General features: G+C 39.8%; 1 protein-coding gene across 4 annotated transcripts in view; it reads left to right on the forward strand.

The window, feature by feature from the left end:
* PDE8B (phosphodiesterase 8B) overlaps positions 1–23,170 on the forward strand; it is a 2,824,882-nt gene that overhangs the window by 2,679,241 nt on the left and 122,471 nt on the right. For all 4 annotated transcript variants that reach the window (XM_044063695.1, XM_044063696.1, XM_044063693.1 and 1 more), the window contains one exon: positions 2,722–2,939. In XM_044063695.1, the coding sequence (XP_043919630.1) occupies positions 2,722–2,939 (218 nt within the window). The remainder of the gene's footprint in view (positions 1–2,721; positions 2,940–23,170) is intronic.

The following is a 23,170-nucleotide window of genomic DNA, read 5'->3' on the forward strand; positions in this document are numbered from 1 at the left end:
AAATTAATTTATTTACAGAATATGATAAGCTAAATTCATTAAAGTTCCTAACATTAGCAGAAAAAGGCTCTTACACTGAACATTTATGATTCATAAATATACTAGCCATGATGAGGTAAGACCTCATTATCAGCTGATTTGCTTGTTTCTTGAATCGAACTTATTACAATGACATGTAGATCATGACTAATCAGAATGTCACCGTGGTAACCTGGTACTCATGTAGGCGGTAACATTCTCCCTCCAGTCAATCTGTCACACAAATATGTATACACACACACACACACACACACACACACACACACACACACAGACCACAGTCCCTGTACCTGTCTGTTCCCTACTACTCTCACATGGTTTCCCTCATAATACTTTAGTGCCACTGTGGTACGTATGTATTAATCCCTGGTGTCCAGTGGTCCCCCCATCCTCATATTGCAGTTGGTGTCATTACTGCACTTTAGAGTGTGCCCAGGGCTGTCCCCTTTCCCTGTTATGTTGTTCTGTACCTTAGGGTACTTTACAGAATTTTGATTGCTGTCTGGTGTATCCCCTCACCACCTGTGCCCAATACTAATATTGGTGCTGGTATATGGCACTTTGAGGAGTATTCCCTGGTGTCTAATGTATCCCTCCACTCCAATCCCTCTAGCAACACTGTTGCCATTATAGCATTTATTCTGAGGAGATGGAATGTACCCCCACCCCATATACCCATACTAACACTGATGCCGGTACCATACTTTAAAGTTGAATTCCTGATGTTTAGTGATTTCCACCCCCACCATCTTTGTGTTTGTCAGTTGAACATGACACAATGGGGATGGCAATGCTGATCTACAGGGCCAAGCACTTTCATGAACTGCTCAGTCATGTAAATGCCTTCTGGATGCAGTTCCGTGGAGAGAGCACATGGCTAATTAGCATACATCTCTCCACCCAAAATGATTTATTAGCAATCAGCACAGGCACAGGCCAGGCCTGTATGGTTCTGCACATCTTTGTATTGGAGGACCATGCAATACTGTGCAAGGGTGCTTGCTAAATAGCAAAAAGGTGCAGCAACATGTACATTTCTCTGCACATGCTGTGGTACAACCCTTTCCTGTACACTTTCTTTCCAGTACCTTAATGAATTCAGCCCGATATGTTTTTGAGAGTCTGATTTTTTGTAAACTGTCCAATAACCAATGGCACTACTAATGTTTAAGAATTTTAAAATAACAGTAATTTTTAACAGGACATAATAACCAACCTGTGCTGTGTAAACGTCTCACCAAACAAATAAATCAGAGTAAAGCAGTCCAAAAAAGTAGAATGATGAGATGACACCAGGCTGTCAGCATAAAACGAACAGTCTTTTATGTTAAAACAACATAAGCGCTTTCACGGCTCTTGCTGCTTCTTCAGATGTCACTGACAAGTGCTTACGTGGTTTTAAAATAAAAGACTGTTCGTTTTATGCTGAGATCCTGGTGTCATCCCATCATTCTACTTTTTTGGACAACAGTAATTTTTAATTTGAAGTGTGAGTGAGAAAAGTTAATTTTATATATCATTCTATGTTTCCAACATCTCTGCGGTGGTGGTGCTACAATAGCGTTGTCGCCTCATAGCAAGACGTTGTCCCTTTCGATCCTCAGCTAGAGCGTCTTCTGTGTGGAGGCATACATGAATGGGGCGTGCCTTCGTTGAAGGTTGTGCGTCAGGGCTGGTAACCTGGTACGTAAAAATCCACTACCAATCATTAGCAGACCAGAGTTCCGCTGTGGCGACCCCTAACCAGGAAAAGCCAAAAGACACAAACAAACATTCTATGTTTCCAACATAACACTTTAGAAACATATTAATACTTGAAAGTTTTCCAACTTCAAAGAGGCACAAACAGTTCCTCTAACTTTGCCTTTGGCTACTATATCATTAATATTTGATTACTACAAAAAAGAAAAGAAAAAAGTGAAAATGTTATAACTTTCCCCCACCCCCATCCTATTTCCTGTAAGGTAGTACACAAATATACATTTGTAGCAATGTGCCAAACTGCATCTCGTTAAACAAAGAATGAATGTGGCTGCTAGAGTTCAGTTAGCAGATAAGGAATTTAGCTGGCAGCTCATTAGTTTAGCCATCCCACTATGAGGGCTTATCTTTTATAGTAAATATTTAACAAAAGCATTTAGCTTGAGTACCATCTGAACAGGCATAAACTTCTGAGTTGTAATTGCTTGATATCCTCCAGATTTCTGCTTACCTCTGTGTTCTGATTCTGATCCTTTTTTTTTTTTTCCTAATTTTAAGTTTTACTTTTGTTTCCTTACTTGGTATGTAAGGTATTGTGATCAAAGCTTTGTTGCTGTTGTCCTACTGAAAAAGGTGTTATTTTGGTTAATAATCTTTGAAGTGATTCATAATTTAGTTTGCATGACTGATTTTGTAAATATGATTATTCTTTCAGTATCTACCATTGATATTTGATCACAATAAAAAATAAATAAACAGAAAAGTAAAAAAAAATCTGTAGGTCGTTTTAGTAATTTTACTTGTGTTATTTATGCAGGAATGACTTCATCTCTTTCAAAAATCCTTTAGAATTTTAAGTCAATAAATGGAATTGGTGAGATGAAAAAACTGCATACCTTGAACATATGATTGTCTACAGTGTACTAGATTGCGAAATGCATCTGATAATGGTTTTCTGTTTTCTGATTTATGATCATGCAGGGGTGCTTGGACCAGTTAGATGAAGTAGCTTCTTTAATTGCTGCTACAGTACATGACGTGGACCACCCAGGAAGGACCAACTCATTCTTATGCAATGCAGGAAGTGAACTGGCCATTCTATACAATGACACTGCCGTGCTAGAAAGCCATCATGCAGCCCTGGCATTCCAGCTGACAGCTAAAGACAATAAGTGCAATATTTTCAAAAATATGGAAAGGTGAGATCAGCTTTACTGTGATGCATTGTCAGATAAACTTTGTTCCAGATGTATTTCTTTTAATTTTGGGGGGGTAGATTGTTGATTCACATGTTGGTGCTACAGTACAAATTACAGTGTAGATGTAGTCTGAAAATATATTAAAATGTAACCTTTGTTACATCATTCTATCGGACATTGAGCACCTTTCTATTTTAAGTCGTGTGAGTGTGGGTTAGGGGTACGTTTAGTTGCATAAAAACTATAGTTTCTTAGTTTTGCTGTTGCTAGATTACAGCAAATTATTAAGAAAGCCACAGTCTCTAAGCATTACCCAGTTAGATGAATGTGGAACACAATGGTGGTGAAAGGCAAAGAAGCCATAAATTATGGCACAAAAATCATTGACATTGCACTAGTTAGCCAAATCAGAGAATGAATGTCAATGTATTTTACATTACGGATTACGTCTGCTACCAGAAAAGTTACAATCTGCAAGTAAGAAATACAAGTTAAAACTTTTATTAGAGAGAAACTTGAATAGGGTGCTTAATAATTTAGTATTTTTAATAACACACTACACTGCTGTGCTCAAGATGTGCTTCATTATCTAAGACTGATTAATTAGCAGCAGTTACAGGACATATCAATGTCTCCGATCTGTTCCATTGTGTGAAATAGGAGTACTGCAGTGAATGGCAATGGTTCTATGTCAGGGAAAAGAAGGTAATGCCAGATCAGTATAGAAATAGGAGTACTGCAGTGAATGGCAATGGCTCTATGTCAGGGAAAAGAAGGTAATGCCAGATCAGTATAGAAATAGGAGTACTGCAGTGAATGGCAATGGTTCTATGTCAGGAAAAAGAAGGTAATGCCAGATCAGTATATTACTGAGGAAGCAAGGAGCGTTTTTTCCCCTAATTCAGAATGTCACCATTCTAGGAAGTAAATCTATGAGAGATGTCAGTACTGCTTTGGAATTGGCACATTCTAGCCATATTTCTCCACAAGTGCTCATAGGTAGTTGCTATGCATGCAGTCCAAGAGAACATTAAGAGGTGTAGCCTAAATTGTAAATTGTTTCCAAGCACTGACTGGTTAAATGGCTTGCTCACAGTGATACAGTGGGAATATTAAGATGGAAAGATTCAAACCCAGTACCCTTGGCACAAAACAAGCTCATTAAAAGTCTTAGTTTTAGTCCTCTGTAGTAACTGCCATGTCTGTACAGATGCTTCTTATTTATATTCAGCCAAATGCAAACCACATAATTACAAAACTCAAGGACGGATTCATGAACAGCTACACTAAGTGTACATGATCTGTATTCAAGAACATCCCTACCCCATTTTTTTCTGCTGTCTATTAACTCAGAAAGATTATACTAATTGTACATGTTGTCTACTTTTTGTGCTAACCTTTATGAATCCCCCTCGATATTTAAGACTGCAAGCGAATCAGTTGTTGTTCTTCTTCTTTCGGCTTTTCCCGGTTAGGGGTCGCCACAGTGGAACTCCGGTCTGCTAATGATTGGCAGTAGATTTTTATGGTGCCGAGGTGCCAGCCCAACGCCCAACCTTCAACGAAGGCACACCCATTCACACATGTCTTTCGAACGTCACTCGACTGCAGGGAGAACATGCAGACTCCACACAGAAGGCGCTCCAGCTGAGAATCGAATGGGAGAACCTCTTGCTGTGAGGCAACAATGCTACCCCTGCACCACCGTAGCTTAAAACTAAAATTAGGAGGAAGAAGGTGGGAGTTATGCTTGTGTTGTCTATTCACTCAGAATGGTGTACACTTAGTGTAGGTGTTCATGCATCCAGTCCTCTGTCTTTCTTGAAGTGTGGCATCATAGGATCATAGGAGGTTACTAAGCTCTTGGCCTTGAGGCTCTTATAAGCCTAGCCAAGACTTTAACCCATGTTTAGACAAATCAGCACCAGATGCTCCTGTGTAGCAGGGACACAGGTGGAATCCCAGGGGTATATTTTCTGTTTCCCATCCAGTTATCCAGGTGGCACTTAAAAAGGGGTAAAGAGGTACTCTGCTTGATGTGGAGAGGGAATCTATTACATAGATGGGGGAGTCCCTGGGACACAGATCTGTCCTGCCAACAAGTCTTGTTGATGTCACAGACCAGGTTGAGGCCAAGCATGTGGGTTACTCAAGTGGAGCTTGACTTGTGGATATGCAGCAGTCCCATCAAGGTGGGGTCCGTGATCATCTTGTATGCCAGACAGAAGTCACCTCTGAGGAGTCTGTATGAAACTGAGTAGAGGGATAGGACTTTCAGCCTATCTGTGTATGGTAGATGTTTGAGGCCCTGGATTCTCATGGTGAAGAACCTCTGTGGTCTTTCCAGTGGCTGCATGTGTTTTGCAAGGTAAATTGCCGAAAGGGGCATTGTACTCAATAATGGCCCTTATAAGGGAAGAATACAGGGATGTTATCACCTCCTTGTCCTTGGATGAGATACCCTTATTTATGAGGTGGGCCATGTAGAAGGCTTTCCATACAACAGAAGCAACATGGTGGTCAAAAGTCAGGCTGCTATCAACCTGGATGCCTAAATCCCTCACAACTGATTGTGTGCTTAGGACATTGCTATTAATGTGATCATTTGTGTGGATGTCACTCTACCCAAAGGGGATGATAATGCATGTTTTGGTATTCAGCTTGAGGCCATGTTTCTGGTACCTGTTATTTGTCTGAGTGAGACCCTCTTGGAGGATGTCCACATCACTAGAAGAACTGATGACAGCACCCAGCTTGCAGTCATCTGCAAACTTGGTCAGCCATAGCCCATTGGCTTTGGCCTGTACCTCTGAAATGTATATCCCAAATAACAGAGGCTCCAAGACCGAACCTTGGGGTACACCATTTGTTACGTGTCTACTGCTTGAGGTGGCTTCCCCTATTTTGACTAAGTGGGTTCTGTCAGTGAGCCTGTTTGCTACCCATCTGGTAACAAATGGATTGATGCATAGTTGATGTCCGCTTGGGAAATAGTGTTAAAGGCTTTGGCCAGGTCAAGGTAGGCAGTGTGCACTATCTTCCCCTCCTCCATGGCTTTGGTGACTGTCTCAAAGAAGTCGACCATATTTAGCAGACATGACCTCCTGTTGATGGAGCCAAACTGTGTGGGATCAAGTGTTTGGAGGTTGCCAATGTCCTTGTTAATGAGGTCCATGATAATCCGTTCCACGGCCTTGCAGATCAGGCTAGTTAGGCTGATGGGTCTACAATTTCCTGGATCAGTGAAAAGAGATTGTGTAAAGGGATGACAGTGGCTGACCTCCACTTAGCTGGGGCGAAGCCAATACTCAGACTTTGGTTGAATAGGGAGCCTAATGGTGCTGCAAGTTCCAGCCTGAGTTCACATAGGATGCAGCCTGAGACGTTATTGGGTCCCATGGAGACTGTATTTTTTTGCCTTTGAGGGAGCAGTGATGACCTGTTTCCTAGATATAAGGGGAAGGGGGCAGGTACTGGAGATGTCCTGATATACTCATGGGGGGGACAAAGGGGTAAAGTTTTCACTGAATCTGTCCACCAGCAAGTTTGCTATATCTACAACATTTGTACATGTGGTTTCCTTGGCCACCAGCTCTGAACAGATCTGGGTGCTTCCTTTGAGGTTGCGGACATATGTGAAGAAGGCCTTATAATTATCTTTAGTAGATGTGGCCAATTTGGACTCAAAGTTTGCTTTGGAGGTTTTTTTTTCACTTTTATCCATTTATTTAACAAAATTTGGTGACTATGAAAGTCTTATTAAGCCTTTTATTTCAAAAGGGGTTTTGCTGGTATTAGAGAAGTACAGAGAATGTATGTTGCTATGGCTCTTAACACTATTCATGGCAGATGTGGCAGGAATAATTACGTTTTCTGGCCCTGATATTATTGCCTTGTGTCACTGCTATTGGCCTATCCTGCCTTCTTATTTTTTTTTCTTAGCTAGCATACAATATCTTTTCTTGCATTGCATTCTAGCTCTGGATTCAGACTTTGGAATTGCTTTCTCTTCTATCTTTTAAACTGGTTTCAAATTTTGAAAAAAACTCTTATTGCACAGTAGTAGTGCAATCCTTGTTTGGCTGGATAAAGTTTTGTTTGAAATCACCTTCAGTTTTTCCCAGGTTTTGGGTGAAATTAAATTTAAATTCTATAAATGAACCAATTCTATTTTTACTTATGAATACCATGGTGCTACTTGCAAATATCTTGGCACCTTGTGGAATCCTACTTCTATGGTGTAATGCCCTGGCACCTTGTTGAACCTTACTGCTGTGGTGTAATACCCTGGCACTTTGTGGAATCCTGCTGCTGAGGTGTAATGCCCTGGCACCTTGTGGAATCCTACTGCTGAGGTATAATGCCCTGGCACCTTGTGGAATCCTACTACTGTGGTGTAATACCCTGGCACCTTGTGGAATCCTACTGCTGAGGTGCAATGTCCTGGCACCTTGTGAAATCCTACTACTGCGGTGTAATACCCTGGCACCATGTGGAATCCTACTGCTGTGGTGTAATACTCTGGCACCTTGTGGAATCCTAGTGATGCTGTGTAATACCCTAGCACCTTGTGGAATCCTACTGATGCAGTGTAATACACTGGCACCTTGTGGAATCCTACTGCTGTGGTGTAATACCCTGGCACCTTGTAGAATCCTACTGCTGTGGTGTAGTACTCTGGCACCTTGTGGACTCCTACTGCTGTGGTGTAACACCTCAGCACCATGTGGAATCCTTGTGCTGTGGTGTAATACCTCGGCACCTTATGGAGTCCTACTGCTGTGATGTAATACCCTGGCATCTTGTGGAATCATACTGCCACAGTGTAATACTCTGGCACCTTGTAGAATCCTACTGCTGTGATGTAATACCCGGCACCTTGTGGAATCCTAGTGTTGTGGTGAAATACCCCAGCACCTTTTGGAATCATAGTACTGTGGTGTAATATTCCAGCACCTTGTGAAATCCTACTGCTGTGGTATAATATCCCTGCACCTTGTGGAATCCTACTGCTGTGGTGTAATACTCCATCACCTGGTGGAATCTTAGTGCTGTGAGGTAATACACTGGGGCCGTGTGAAATCCTACTGCTGTGGTGTAATACCATGGCATCTTCTGGAATCATACTGCTGTGTTGTAATACCCTGGCACATTGTGGAATCCTAGTGCTGCAGTCTAATACCCTGGCACCTTGTGGAATCCTAGTGATGTGATGCAGTACTCTGAGACCTTGTGGAATCTTACTGCTGTGGTGTAACACCCCAGCACCTTGTGGAATGTGGTGTAATACCTTGTCACCTTGTGGAATCCTAGTGCTTTAGTGAAATATCCCAGCACCTTTTGGAATCATAGCATGGTTGTGTTATACCCTGCCACTTTATGGAATCCTAGTGCTGTGGTGTAATACCCTGGCACCTTGTGGAGTCCCACTGCTGTGGTATAATACCCTAGCACCTTGTGAATCATAGTACTGTGGTGTAATACTCCAGCACCTTGTGAAAACCTACTGCTGTGGTATAATATCCCTGCACCTTGTGGAATCCTACTACTGTGGTGTAATACCCCAGTACCTTGTGGAATCCCTGTGCTGTAGTGTAATACCGTGGAACTGAGTGGAATCCACGTGGTGTGGTGCAATACTCTGGTTCCTTAAAGAATCCTGCTGCTTCCGTGTAATATCCTGCCAGCTTATGGAACCCTGGTACTGCAGTGTAATACCCTGCCACCTTGTGGAATCCTACTGCTGTGGTGTAACACTCCAGCACCTTGTGGAATCCTAGTGCTGTGGTGTAATATCTCGGCACCTTGTGGAGTCCTACTGCTGTGAAGTAATACCCTGGCACCTTATGGAATCATACTGCCACAGTGTAATACCTGGCAACCTTGTGGAATCCTACTGACGTGATGTAATACGCAGCACCTGGCGGAATCCTAGTGCTGTGGTGAAATACCCCAGCACCTTGTGGAATCCTAGTGTTGTTGTGTTATACCCTGTCACTTTGTGGACTCCTAGTGCTCTAGTGTACTGCTGTGACGTAATATCCTGGCACCTTGTGGTATCCTACTGCTGTGGTATAATACTCCAGCACCTTGTGGAATCCTAGTACTGTAGTGTAATACTCCAGCACCTTGTGAAATCCGACTGCTGTGGTATAATATCCCTACACCTTGTGGAATCCATCTGTTGGGGTGTAATACCCCAGCACCATGTGGAATCCTAGTAGTGTGGAGTAATGCTCTGGTATCTTGTGGAATCCTCCTGCTGTGAGGTAATACACTGGGACCGTGTAAAATCCTACTGCTGTGGTGTAACACCCTGGAATCTTCTGGAATCCTACTGTTGTGTTGTAATACCCTGGCACATTGTGGAATCCTAGTGCTGTGGTGTAATACCCCAGTGCCTTGTGGAATCTCTGTGCTGTAGTGTAATACGCTGGAACCATGTGGAATCCGCCTGGTGTGGTGCAATACTCTGGCTCCTTAAAGAATCCTGCTGCTCCAGTGTAATACCCTGGTAGTTTATGGAATCCTGGTACTGCAGTGTAATACCCTGCCACCTTGTGGAATCGTACTGCTGTGGTGTGACACTCCAGCACCTTGTGGAATCCTAGTGCTGTGGTGTAATACCTTGGCACCTTGTGGAGTCCTACTGCTGTGACGTAATACCCTGGCACCTTATGGAATCATACTGCCACAGTGTAATACCCGGCAACCTTGTGGAATCCTACTGATGTGATGTAATATTCAGCACCTGGCGGAATCCTAGTGCTGTGGTGAAATAAACCAGCACCTTGTGGAATCCTAGTGCTGTTGTGTTATACCCTGCCACTTTGTGGACTCCTAGTGCTCTAGTGTACTAGCTGTGACATAATATCCTGGCACCTTGTGGTATCCTACTGCTGTGGTATAATACTCTAGCACCTTGTGGAATCCTAGTACTGTAGTGTAATACTCCAGCACCTTGGGAAATCCGACTGCTGTGGTATAATATCCCTACACCTTGTGGAATCCATCTGTTGGGGTGTAATATCCCAGCACCATGTGGAATCCTAGTAGTTTGGAGTAATGCTCTGGCATCTTGTGGAATCCTCCTGCTGTGAGGTAATACACTGGTACCATGTAAAATCCTACTGCTGTGGTGTAACACCCTGGCATCTTCTGGAATCCTACTACTATGGTGTAATACCCTGCCACATTGTGGAATCCTAGTGCTGCAGTCTAATACACCTTGTGGAATCCTACTGTTGTGGTACAATACCCTAGCCCCTTGTGGAATCCTAGTACTGTGGTGTAATATTCCAGGACCTTGTGAAATCCTACTGCTGTGGTATAATATCCCTGCACCTTGTAACATCCTACTGATGTGGTGTAATACCCCAGCACCTTGTGGAACCCTAGTAATGTGATATAATACTCTGGCATCTTATGGAATCCTGCTGCTGTAATACACTGGGACCATGTGAAATCCTACTGCTGTGTTGAAGTACCCTGGCATCTTCTGGAATCTTACTGCTGTGGTGTAATACCCTGGCACCTTGTGGAATCCTAGTGATGCTGTGCAATACCCTGGCACCTTATGGAATACTAGTGACGCTGTGTAATACCCTGGCCCCTTGTGGAATCCTAGTGATGCTGTGTAATACCCTGGCACACACCAAAGTTGATTTTCCTAGTAAAAAGTTTTAAGTTGATTAATACTTCATCTATAACAGCATCCTTGCTGGGCACAAAAGACAACCCCTTCTCAAATATTTCTGCCACCTTGATATCTATGTCCAAACCACTATAATTGTAGATTTTGAAGTCACTATGTGTGTTAGTAATAATGTTGGGTGTATATTCTTCTATTAAAATTTCTTGTATACTCCCTTCCCCCTCCATTTCCCCCAGTTGTACCACTTGCTGTTGTAAGTTGGGTGAAAATTGTTGTTGTTGTAAGACCCAGGGTTCTCCTCCCTCCTCCCTCCTCTGATTCATCAGTCGCTCGGACCTCCTCAGGAGGGGGGGGTATTCTAAAGGGTTTAAAGAATTATTGTTATAGTCATTCCCATTGTCAGTCCTCTGTTGTTCATCAGAAACCCTACCTGTGTCACAATCAAAACCAACATCACTTATGTAACTATTCTGTCCCAAAGGGGGTGGGAGGAATGCCCTATTTTCCTTATAATCCTTTTCATCCTTCTGTAATTTTCGATTTTTTCTAATTACAATATAATTTATAGTCACATCAATAGGTGCAAAAACATTAAAATATTCATGCTGTTTTGATTAAAAAAATAAGTCATTGTGTATGCTTTTATCTAACTTTTTTATATTATCCATACATATTACCATCTTTCTATCATTGTCCTTGATTATAAGATTTAACGATTCACATCCTTGCTTGTTGAAAAGTTCCAGTAGTTCTTTATGTAAAAGTGAATCTCTTACCACACCAGTGGGATATTTCCAATATCTCAGTCCTTTTAGTATGTGTTCAGTCCTGACGCATTCCCTAAGGTAACTGTTCTCTGTTTGTAATTTTCGAAATTTTAAAGTATGTTCCTCAAAATCTTTTAGTTGCTGATTTAAACTTCCTGGATTAAAGTTGTTAGCTCCCGAAGCACCATGAGGGCCCACACACCATTCCTTTCCTTCTTCCAGCCACTGTGTAAGCGTATGGCGTCCATTGTAGGTGTTCCCTTGGCTCGGTGTCACTCCGTGCATCAGAAGATGCAAGTTCCTGTTGTTAGGTGAATTTTCAACAGTGATTCGCCCTCTCTGTGCAGGGGTGATGCCACAGGAACCTGGAAGGCTATCGTCCTGTCCTATATTTTGTCCCCCACTCGCACAGCCATCGTTATCACGAAAATTCTCCTTTTCACTTTGGTAAATGTATGCATTTAGTATTTTAATGGAAAACTTTAAAGTTATTTTGCAGTATATAATTTATTTACTTAATGTATAACATGTATTCCGACATATTCCTTGGTCACATGTAAATACAAATGGGCTGTAGTGTCATTTGAATGGAATGACATTTTAAGTAGTCAAATTAGTTTAGGATATGATGTCATTGAATTTGGGCGGTTATAAATACAGGTGAGGTTGCATTTGCACTTTATTCTGATGAAGTTTTGATTGGGAAATGAAAGTGCTTAATTTTGTATTTGGAACTTGAATAAAACTTTGTGGTGGACTTTCCTGGCTGCTATCATCTTTTTTGGCGGATATTTGTGGTTTGGACTGTGTTTTTTTGTTTTGTGTTTGGGACTATGGAGTCAGGAGACACACCCGATCCAACTGTTGCAGAGTTAGCCAGATCGCTGGGCACTCTGAATATGACTGTCAGCAACCTCACTACCCTCGTAGAAAAATTATGTCAACAAGTGACTTTTTGTGATAATGATGGCTAGCCGTCCTGGTTCCTGTGGCATCACCCCTGCACAGAGAGAGCACAGAGAGGGCGAATCACTGTTGAAAATTCACCTAACAACAGGAACTTGCATCTTCCGATGCACGGAGTGACACCGAGCCAAGGAACGCCTACAATGGACGCCATACGCTTACACAGTGGCTCGACGAAGGAAAGGAATGGTGTGTGGGCCCTCATGGTGCTTTGGGAGCTAACAACTTTAATCCAGGAAGTTTAAATCAGCAACTAAATGATTTTGAGGAACATACTTTAAAATTTCGAAAATTACAAACAGAGAACAGTTACCTTAGGGAATGTGTCAGGACTAAATGCATACCAAAAGGACTGAGATATTGGAAATATCCCACTGGTGTGGTAAGAGATTCACTTTTGCATAAAGAACTACTGGAACTTTTCAACAAGCAAGGATGTGAATCGTTAAATCTTATAATCAAGGACAATGGTAGAAAGATGGTAATATGTATGGATAATATAAAAATGTTAGATAAAAGCATACACGATGACTTACTTTTTGAATCAAAACAGCATGAATATTTTAATGTTTTTGCACATATTTATGTGACTATAAATGATATTGTAATTAGAAAAAATCGAAAATTACAGAAGGATGAAAAGGATTATAAGGAAAATAGGGCATTCCCCCCACCCCCTTTGGGACAGAATAGTTACATAAGTGATGTTGGTTTTGATTGTGACACAGCTAGGGTTTCTGATGAACAACAGAGGACTGACAATGGGAATGAATATAACAATAATTCTTTAAACCCTTTAGAATACCCCCCCCTAAGGAGGTCCGAGCGACTGATGAATCAGAGGAGGGAGGAGGGAGGAGAACCCTGGGTCTTACAACAACAACAATTTTCACCCAACTTACAACAGCAAGTGGTACAACTGGGGGAAAGGGAGGGGGAAGGGAGTATACAAGAAATTTTAAGAGAGGAATCTACACTCAACATTATTACTAACACACATGGGGACTTCAATATCTACAATTATAGTGGTTTGGACATAGATATCAAGGTGGCGGAAATATTTGAGAAGGGGTTGTCTTTTGTGCCCAGCAAGGATGCTGTTATAGATGAAGTATTAATCAACTTAAAACTTTTTACTAGGAAAATCAACTTTGGTTTTCGTTTTGAGGGCACTGCTTTGGCACAAAGTATCTACCATTCATGTAGAAAGCCAAGTGTATTTAATCCACCCCTAAATCCTAGTGTACAATTATATGAAAGAATGTGTGAGCTTGACATCAGAGATATGCTAAAGAGGGATAGAAAAGATGATAATAAATGCAACATGACTAGAGATGAAATGAACATTTTGTCTAATTTATGTAAGAATACTGATATTACAATAGCAAAACCTGATAAAGGTGGTGGCTTGGTTCTGATGAGCCATAATAGTTATGCTAACAAAATGTTATGTATTTTATACACAGATACATATGATGACATCAGCATAAATGAGAAAAATATTGCATATAAAAAGTTGATGTCATGCTTGATGAAATGGTATTAAATGCTGAGATTATGGAAGATGAATATAGATTTATGCTCATGAAATATCCAAAAATTCCTACTATTTTTGTGGTCCCGAAGATACACAAGAACCTTCGGGACCCACCCTTGAGACCAATTGTGGATGCAAGAGCCCCAAAAACATTTCCTATTGCCAGATTTATTGACAATCAACTCAAAAATACACTGAAAAATTGTGAGTGGGTCTTAAAAGATTCCTGGGATTGCCTTCGAAAGATTACTAGGGACAAATATAGTGATGATTTATTATTGGTCACCATAGACATAAAAGATCTATTTTCCATCATTCTGCATGATGTAGGTATTGATTGGTTTTATACGTTCCTTTATAAATATACTGACTTGATGCATGAATGTATATTAACTATACGGGCACTTACGGAAGCTGTTTTGGAAACAAACATCATTATATTTGAAGGACAACTCTTTAGGCAAGCAAAATGCATAGCAATGGGGGCAGCTTGTGCCCCAGTTTTGCAAATATTGTTTTAGCTTTTTGGGAACTAGAAATAGTATTTAAAAGTGAGTTTAAGGAGGGGTGGTCATTCTATGGACGATATTTGGATGACATCATAGTCTTTTGGAAAGCAGGAGAACAAGAACTGGAAAAATTCTTAGAATTTATCAATACAAGTACTAATTTTCTTGAGTTCACTAGTACTGTTTCTAGTGAGGACGTTGATTTTCTAGATATCAAAATCATTAAAGACAAGAATAAAAAATAATTTATGTTTAATATTTATAGGAAACCAATGTATTCTAATCCTCTCCTGCATTTTAAAAGTTGTCATCCAATACATCAGAAAAAATCATTGGTCAAAGGACAAGGAGTGCATCTAGCGAGAATGGTCTCTGAATCCAGTGAGTTTACAAGACAATTAGGGATCCTAAAGAACATGTTAATTAAAAGGGAGTACCCACCTACATTCTTAGACTCTATATTTGATGAGATAACAAGGAAGAGAGAACAAGGGTTGTTCTCCCCCTTATTAGGGAAGATGCAGGACCTTTCAAATAATAACAACAACACTAAACTACAAGAGTCAAGTGAGCAAAAATCTGCTATTTTAAAATTTAATAACCATTTCTGTGATATAAAAGGATTTTAATCCATAATTGAAACATTTTTAAAGTTAATAGTGAACATTTAAAACTTGCTGGGCCAGAATCTAAGGTCATTTACAAGAAAGATCAGAGTTTAAAAAATATTATAGAAATGGTTAAGATTCCTAGTACCCCGGGTGATGGTATGACTAGATGTGGGTTTTGTCTACTATGTCAGGATATTAATATAGGTAATGAGTTAATTATACCACAATATGGAAAAATATATATAAACAGAAAATATACATGTAGCAGTAAAGCAGTGGTCTATGTAACATCCTATGGTTCATGTACCAGTTTTTATATAGGGAAAACCATTAATTCTTTAAGGACATGCATCTATCGACATAATTATGACATTAATAAAAAAGATATGAAAAATGCTTTGGCTGTTCACACAGTAATGCGTGAAGGGCATAAATTTAATTTCACAGTAATTGACCAAGTCACTGTGGGTGGGGGGGGGGGTTCCCCTGAATGACTTTTTAGAGCTAAAAGAACTGAGATGGCAACTATGAACTAATGCTTCTGAGGCACCTGGATTAAATAGTGCCATCTCAAGTAGCTCAATTTTAAGGTTAAAAGCACATTTTTTATGTAGTTATGGATGTGCATATATATTTTCACATTTTATTACACTGTATGATATACTTCAGGTCTATGACAATGTTTAGTTATGTATAGTAGGGAGTATCTAGAATTCATAAACTGTTTTAGGTTCCTTTTAATTAATAATTGACGTTTCTTAGTATCTGTATTAACAATACATGTATTAGATGTTGTCTTCATGTTTTTAAAAAGATGTATCCTTTTCACTTTGGTAAATATATGCATTTAGTATTTTAATGGAAATTTTATAGTTATTTCGCAGTGTATAATTTATTTACTTAATTTATATCATGTATTTCGACATATTCCTTGGTCATATGTAAATACAAATGGGCTGTAATGTCATTTGAATGGAATGACATTTTAAGTAGTTAAATTAGTTTAGGACATGATGTCATTGAATTTGGGCGGGTATAAATACAGGTGAGGTTGCATTTGCACTTTATTCTGATGAAGTTTTGATTGGGAAACGAAAGCGCTTAATTTTGTATTTGGAACTTGAGTAAAACCTTGTGGTGTAATTTCCTGGCTGCTGTTATCTTTTTTGGTAGATATAAGTTGCACTTAAATTATTTTGAGTGACCGCTTTTGTTTTCTGTTTTTCTGTGTGTGTTTCACTGAATTTCTTTTAAAAAATTTCCTTCAGCAAGAGATTTCCGGATAGTTGTTTAAGTGGTTTGTATTAGCATTGCACTTGTAGGTCTCTTCTATTGTTTTTGTAAGATATACTGATGCCTGTTTAAGCAGGATGACCAAGGAGAAGGTAACTGTTAGCTGCTTATATGGAGCCAGGATCTGCCAAATCACACATGTATCAAAGTCATTATGCCATGGGTACCAGTATGATTCCAACATAATCCATGTAGGTATAAATGACCTGATATATACCTCCATGAACTATATGAAGAGAGACATTAGGGAGGTTTCAGACTCTGTATATCAGGCTGGTATGAGCCTAGCATTGAGCAGCATATTATCAGCACCAAGGATGATGCCACAATATGAGCAAAAAATGGTTGATTTCAAGAACAGGCTGTCTTTCTGGTGTCATTCTAAGGGGATCCAGTATTTGTCAGCTTGGGAAGTCATAGTCATCATACCACACTGCTTTGCCAAAGATGGTCTGCACCTTTCCCCCTAGGCTTTCAAAAGCTGTCTAAAACATTATCCACCCCCATACTGCTTTTTTATGCCAAATTTACAAAGCTATAGACATAGCAAAATCAACTCAACAGAACCTCAAGGTATTACTGCACAATACCAGGAGCATAAATAAAAAAGAATATTCTCCCCCCAAGCCCTCCTCACACTCGAGAATATAGACATCTATGCAGTTACCAAGACATGGTTTAAAGCGGCAGAGAGTACCCCAGCAGTGTAAGGTTTCAGTGCCTTCCACACTTAGACCAGTAGTTGCACAGATAAGGGCTAAAGGAGGAGGTGTCTCAATATACATCAGTAACAAACATACCTCTAGGGTGGTTAACAAAATAACATGCTGGAGTTTCTCCATGTACAGATCACCATAATCAAAATATGGTAACATATCCTAGCCAGCTAAAGGTGTCCCTCCCATGTCTCAAGAAGCTCACAATGCATCCTTGGACCTACTGGAGACAGTTACCATACAACCTAACACCCTAAACATGGGAGACTTTAATTATACCTATGTAGATTGGGAATCCTACATGGCCTCAAATCTACAGGCACAGAGATTCCTGGACTTCATAAATACAAACACCCTTGACCACATAGTGAATACGCCCACTAGAAGCTCCAACATATTGGACTTCATGCTCACAAATATGGGAGAACACTGCATCTCCCAATGTCTCATCCTCCTTGTTAAGATCCAACCATAAAGCTGTATCGTTCAAATCAAAATCTGCTCCATAATCCCATTAAAAAACTGTAGCAGTTAGGAACCATTCCAAGGCAAATTACCTATTATTAAGTGATGGTTTGTAAAAGTTAAATGTCCCTCCAAACCCTGAGAACACATCAGCCATTGCTGAATTACTCTCAGAAATTGCGTACAATCATGTCAATGGCTGCATAGAGGCTGCTGTACCTATCAAAAGTAAGCCCAGAGCTAGCTCTAGAAACAACCACTTGGTGGCATCTCAAATTAAACAGGATGTACAACAAAAGGAAAAAATATAGCAAAATATCAGGAAAGGTAATGCCCATAAAGAAAAATTCTCTCATTAAAGTAAATAGGCAACTAAGAGCGCTAATTAAGTCAAGCAAAGTCAACTCTGAGGTTATGATATCTTCCCGGTTGAAAGATAACCATAAAGTTTTCTGTAGCTATGTCAGAAACCTCAAGGGCAGCACATAGCAACGTGCGGAACTGGTGGTTAATGGTGCCACATTTACTGAGCCTGGCTACATACCGAACCTGTCAGTGGAGAAATTCAGTTCCAACTTTACCCTCTCTCTCTCTCTCTCACCCCCAGCCATCCCCCTATTAATAATCTCAGACATAACACCTCCAACTATAACTAAGTAGCATGTACTGACTGTACTCACTAAATACAAGAACATGACCTCATTGGGCCCCAATAACATCTCAGAATGCCTCTTGAGTAGTCTAAAATACTACTTATCAGGACCACTGGTGCCATTATTTAACTATAGAGTTAAAACAAGCTCTGCATCACATGAAAGGGGGACTGTGACTGTCATCTGCCATCATAAGGGATGACCTTCAACAGATCCTGGAAACTACAGCCGCATTAGTGTGACTAGTCTTATATGCAAAGCCATAGATATAATCATCATGAAAATTATCAGCAAGTACATGGGTGACCTGCAGACATTGGATTCATTCCTGTTTGGCTTTGTCAAAGGAAGATAGTGCTTAATGAACCAGGTGGACTTCTTTGAAAAGGTCACCAAGATAAAAGATGAGGGGAAGACTATGCATACTACTTACCTGGATCTGGCTAAGGCATCTAATACAGTACCACCCTCAGGCATTGTCAACAGACATACAGAAGTAGGTATAAACCCTTTTATAACATGCTGGATACCTAGCTGGCTCACTGATAGGACCCAAGAGGTTAAATTCGATGAGGCCACCTACACAAACAGACTGGTCACCAGTGGAGTTCCCAAGTGCTCTGTGCTAGGCCCACTCCTCTTCGGTATCTACTTCTCAGATGACATAGCCAATGTCAAAGGCCTCTGGCTTACCAAGTTCACAGATGACTGTAAACTGAGAGCAGTTATTGAATCCCCCCAAGATGAGAGAAGCCTTCAGGAAGGTCTATGTCTAATACAGGTAAACGCTTGGTGCCAAAGCCATGGTTTAACACTCAATACCAAGAAATGTATTATAGTAACTTTTGGGAAGTCTGCCATCCCAGATAACTACATCATCAATAAATCACCCTTAAAAGTTGATTCACTAGGCAGGGTTCTGGAACTCATGTAGATAGTAACCTAGCCTTCGACCAGCATCTGTCCAAGGTAGTAAAAAATCCTTCTATGTTGCTCAACCTGTAAGCAAGGGCATGGCATCTAGGTTCAGAGAGGTCATCATACCACTGTACTCAGCCATCCTCAGAACCATCTTAGAGTATAATGCCCTCTTTGGTATATACCTGACCAGACAAAGTTAAAAAAATACAGGTAGTAAACAGAATGTCCTATGCTGATCATGTCAAAGCCCTGTCTTGTTACTCAGTATCATACTGACTTTTGCCAGGTGACCTTTTCCTGGCATACAAGGGATCCCTGGACCCTGTTTGATGAATCTTTTGCACTTCTGCAAAACAAACTGCATCAGAACTAGTAGAATGAAAGATCTACATTTTTATTGCAACATAAATAGGACATGTTAGAGAGATGAATATGTTTCTCAGAGAATTTGCATTCTCTGGAAGAGGATGCTCATCCATGTGAAACAGAGTTCCTCCCTATCGCTATTTAAGCACAGCTTGGTCCAATGAATGGGTAATCAGAAATTCACCCCTGGTCTGGCTCCTAAGTCTCTCCAGACAGAGGGATTCAGTAAATCACCCTCTATAAATTAATTATGTATCAAATTTCTGGATCAGATTTGGATAGCATGGCTTGACTTTTAAGGGCCCTAGTGGTTGTTAGTTTAGAATACACCAATGAACCTATGAACTCCATTTTTATTTTTATCCCACTCACCAGTTATAACTTCTGATGGAATTTCTAACTTCTCTAGTAACTGTTGAAGAATTTCCATTACCCATTCCTTAATTTCCTTAAATTCCTCTCTTTTTAACAGATAGTTGAGGAAGTGCCAGTGTTTCACTTTTATTTCAATACTCTGCATTTTTATCTTAGTTTTTATTAGTGTATGATCGAAAATAGTTATTGGATTTGTATCAAAGCTTTCAATTAAATACACATGTTCCTGTGAAATATAATTTCTGTCTGTTGTAGCCTAATTATTGCACCTTGGGAAATAATATGTAAATTCTCTCCAAAGTTTCTAGTACTAAATTCACATCTTCCATACCAAATATTTTCCTAAATTTCTTCAGACATCTACCCTCTTTTGTTATATTTTCCCTTCTAAGTAGTCCAGATACATCCTCACTTTTGGAAAGCAAGTTCCAGTCCCACCTATAAGTAATAGTCCCTGCTGAAAGCTGATTATTTCTCCCCAAATTGTCTTAATCTTCATAATAACAGTTTTACGTAGAATATAAATACATGCCACCTTAATCCTTCTCCCTTTCCATTAGCCCCATGCTACCACAAATCTACAATTATTATGTTATTTTCCTGTTCTATCACTTTTGGAGCTCCTCTAGCAATTAGTAAAAGTACTCCCTTTTCCTTTGTCCCTGATTTTCTGCAGAATATCGATTCTGAAATCCTTTCTTTATCAAACTCACATGCTCAGTTGTTTCTAAATGTGTCTCCTATAGCATTACTATTTAATATAATGGAGCACTCTTACCTTTTTGTCTACACTTGTGAAGCCATTTAAATTCCAAAATGATATGGATAGTGTATCCATTATACGAAGTTGTTATAACACCTGTTATATAGGTCAGCTTTTTAAATGCCTATTTCCAGCTTTTGTATCATATGCTGCCCCAAATGTTTGGCAGGATGGTCCTTTATACATTTCTTTCTTATCATCTCCATTTAAACCTCTATCACACATGACAAGACTTTTGTTTTAATGACAAAACACTAAAAAAAAAAACTAAAAAAAAAATGCAAACACTTGCCAAGAATACTGTCATAACCCAGTAACTTAAAATAAATGCACACAACTATGTATGTTTTCAAATAATGAAGTTTAATCCTCCTGATAGGAATAATTGACCCAACTCAACAGCTGCACACACCTAAAAGTAAAGCTATCCATGCTAAAGTGCATGCTACAGTCTGTGCTCCTACTTACACTAATTGCCGACTATTTTTGTCTTGCCATTCATGCTTTATAGTCTCACGTGTATTCACTCATTTCAGTTTTGCTGGTCTTCTTCCTGTTCATCTCCATCTCCCAACCCCAGAAGCTGGTTCATGTCCCAGGTACTCCTGATTCATCTAGTGAACTAATGTGCTTTTCTCTGTTTCTCAAGCATTTTCTTTGAAACACTGGAAAACGTTTGTCAGAGTTTCTCTGTGGGCTACATTATCAGAAGAATGAGAAGCAGAGTCATCTACTGTTTGATGGCTCACTTTTTGTTGGACAAACTTTTATATTTCCTTAGCCTGTTCTGCATCAAAAAATTACTTTGATCCTCAAGGAAAAAATATACTGAAGACAGTTGGATACAGCAGCTTGAATGCTGTCCATGCAGGGCACTTAATAGCCAGTGACTGAATTTTACTAAAACTGGCAGAATTACTAGCCCTAATCTCTCAGTTTCCTTTTTCATTCTGGGAGAGCTAAAGTCAAGCTGTTGATCAGTGTGGAACCATCTTGGAAGTCCTCCTGGTACCCAATCTTGTCCCACAAAACTGGTGTTTCTGTTTTTGCTGAAGACAAAGGTGACCGTTTGAGATATATTTTCATGTAGTATAATACTGCATGAAAAAAATTGATGGTATTCCCTTTATGGTGTATAACTTGCTCCAAAGCTATGTTAGTTGTCTCTTGACACTTTTAAGGTGAAGTAATTTTGTACAAATACACAACAGTCTTTTCCAACACCTTCATCTTTAGATCTGGTTGTAAAAGGCATTATTATTGTCAACTGTCACGATGGCAAATTTTACCTGGAAAATGAAGTTTTACTTCTTTTGACTGTTTTAACTAGTTATTTTCGGGTCGGTTTACCATAGCATTGATGCCTTGGATTGGTTAAAATATGAAGGCGTTGATCTTTCTTTTTCTTTAGTTTAATAATGTATTGTTTTTGTAATGTCCTCATTTAGGTTTACTATAACTTTTCCATAACTTTCAGCTATATAAGGGCTTCTTGTAACTTTACTAATGTATTACTGAGGAAAGCTTTTAGCTGAAACCGGTCTAATCACCAGCTTTTTGAAGTTTAATAAACCTATTTGTTTGACTCTCCGAGGTGCTGGCAATTTTTTGCTTTTGGACTAACCTACTCGCTTGCCGTGCACCAGCCTAACTTGCTAGCTACATCCTTACAACTCAGTTTGTTGCTTGCTGGCTGTGGGCATTTGGAGAGTCCCCAACTTAGTAGCTGTACATCTCTGTATCTGTCGAGCCTTTTTTCTCGAGATACAAAGGATTTTCAGGACATCGTTTTTATTTTTACAAAACCTTTTTCAACTAAAAACACATCCATGATGCTTGGGCTCTTATGAGCTAACATTTTTTGTCTCTGGTGCCGTTTCTGAGGTCGATTGCAAGATATCATCACATCTGCTTACTTACTGAGGAGCGGTTTTTCAACTTGGCACTAATTGCCGTACGGATAAGTAACATCATCTTTTTCCTGACTTTTGGCTTATTGATGGTGTTTCCTTAACTACATTGGGGGATAGGAATCGCCTTGGACGCCATTTTTACATCGGGCAACAACTTGTTTATACAGGAGCAGTTTTCTACTTGGAATTAAGGCCAATTACGCTAAGGGTATAATATATTAGTTCTGTGTTTTCTGGACCCTCTATCTTGTATGCGGCGCACCAATTTTTATTATATTGGGCGAAGGGGACATAGTGGACGCTACAATTTTCCTTGAAGAAGAATCCACTTAAGCAGGTACTTTTTATTCCATTTGTTTAGTTTAATTCATTTACTAAACACGGAAGACTTGATTTCAGCACAGGATTATTGTCCTGGCGGCACATTCGTGTTTGGGACAACCATATAGCAATTAAGACGCCTCCTCTACTTTGGATCAGTGACGATTATGGTTTTGAAATAACAACAACTTTTTTCCTGCTTAATCAGAGGAGAAACCCAATTTGGAAGTCAGTATATTTAGCGACTTGACTTTGGGGTACTATTTCATATATCGGGACAGCTCTCTGAAGTATTTTGAGACTTAATGGATCTAACCCATATTTCTTTTCCAAAATAACTGAATTATGAAGTGTCAACATTTTGTATAGTTATATTTCAATAATTATAGTATTGTACAGTT

The sequence above is a fragment of the Protopterus annectens genome, chromosome 2.part2 (assembly GCF_019279795.1).
Source record: "Protopterus annectens isolate FY-2018-M chromosome 2.part2, PAN1.0, whole genome shotgun sequence".
Taxonomy (NCBI): domain Eukaryota; kingdom Metazoa; phylum Chordata; order Ceratodontiformes; family Protopteridae; genus Protopterus; species Protopterus annectens.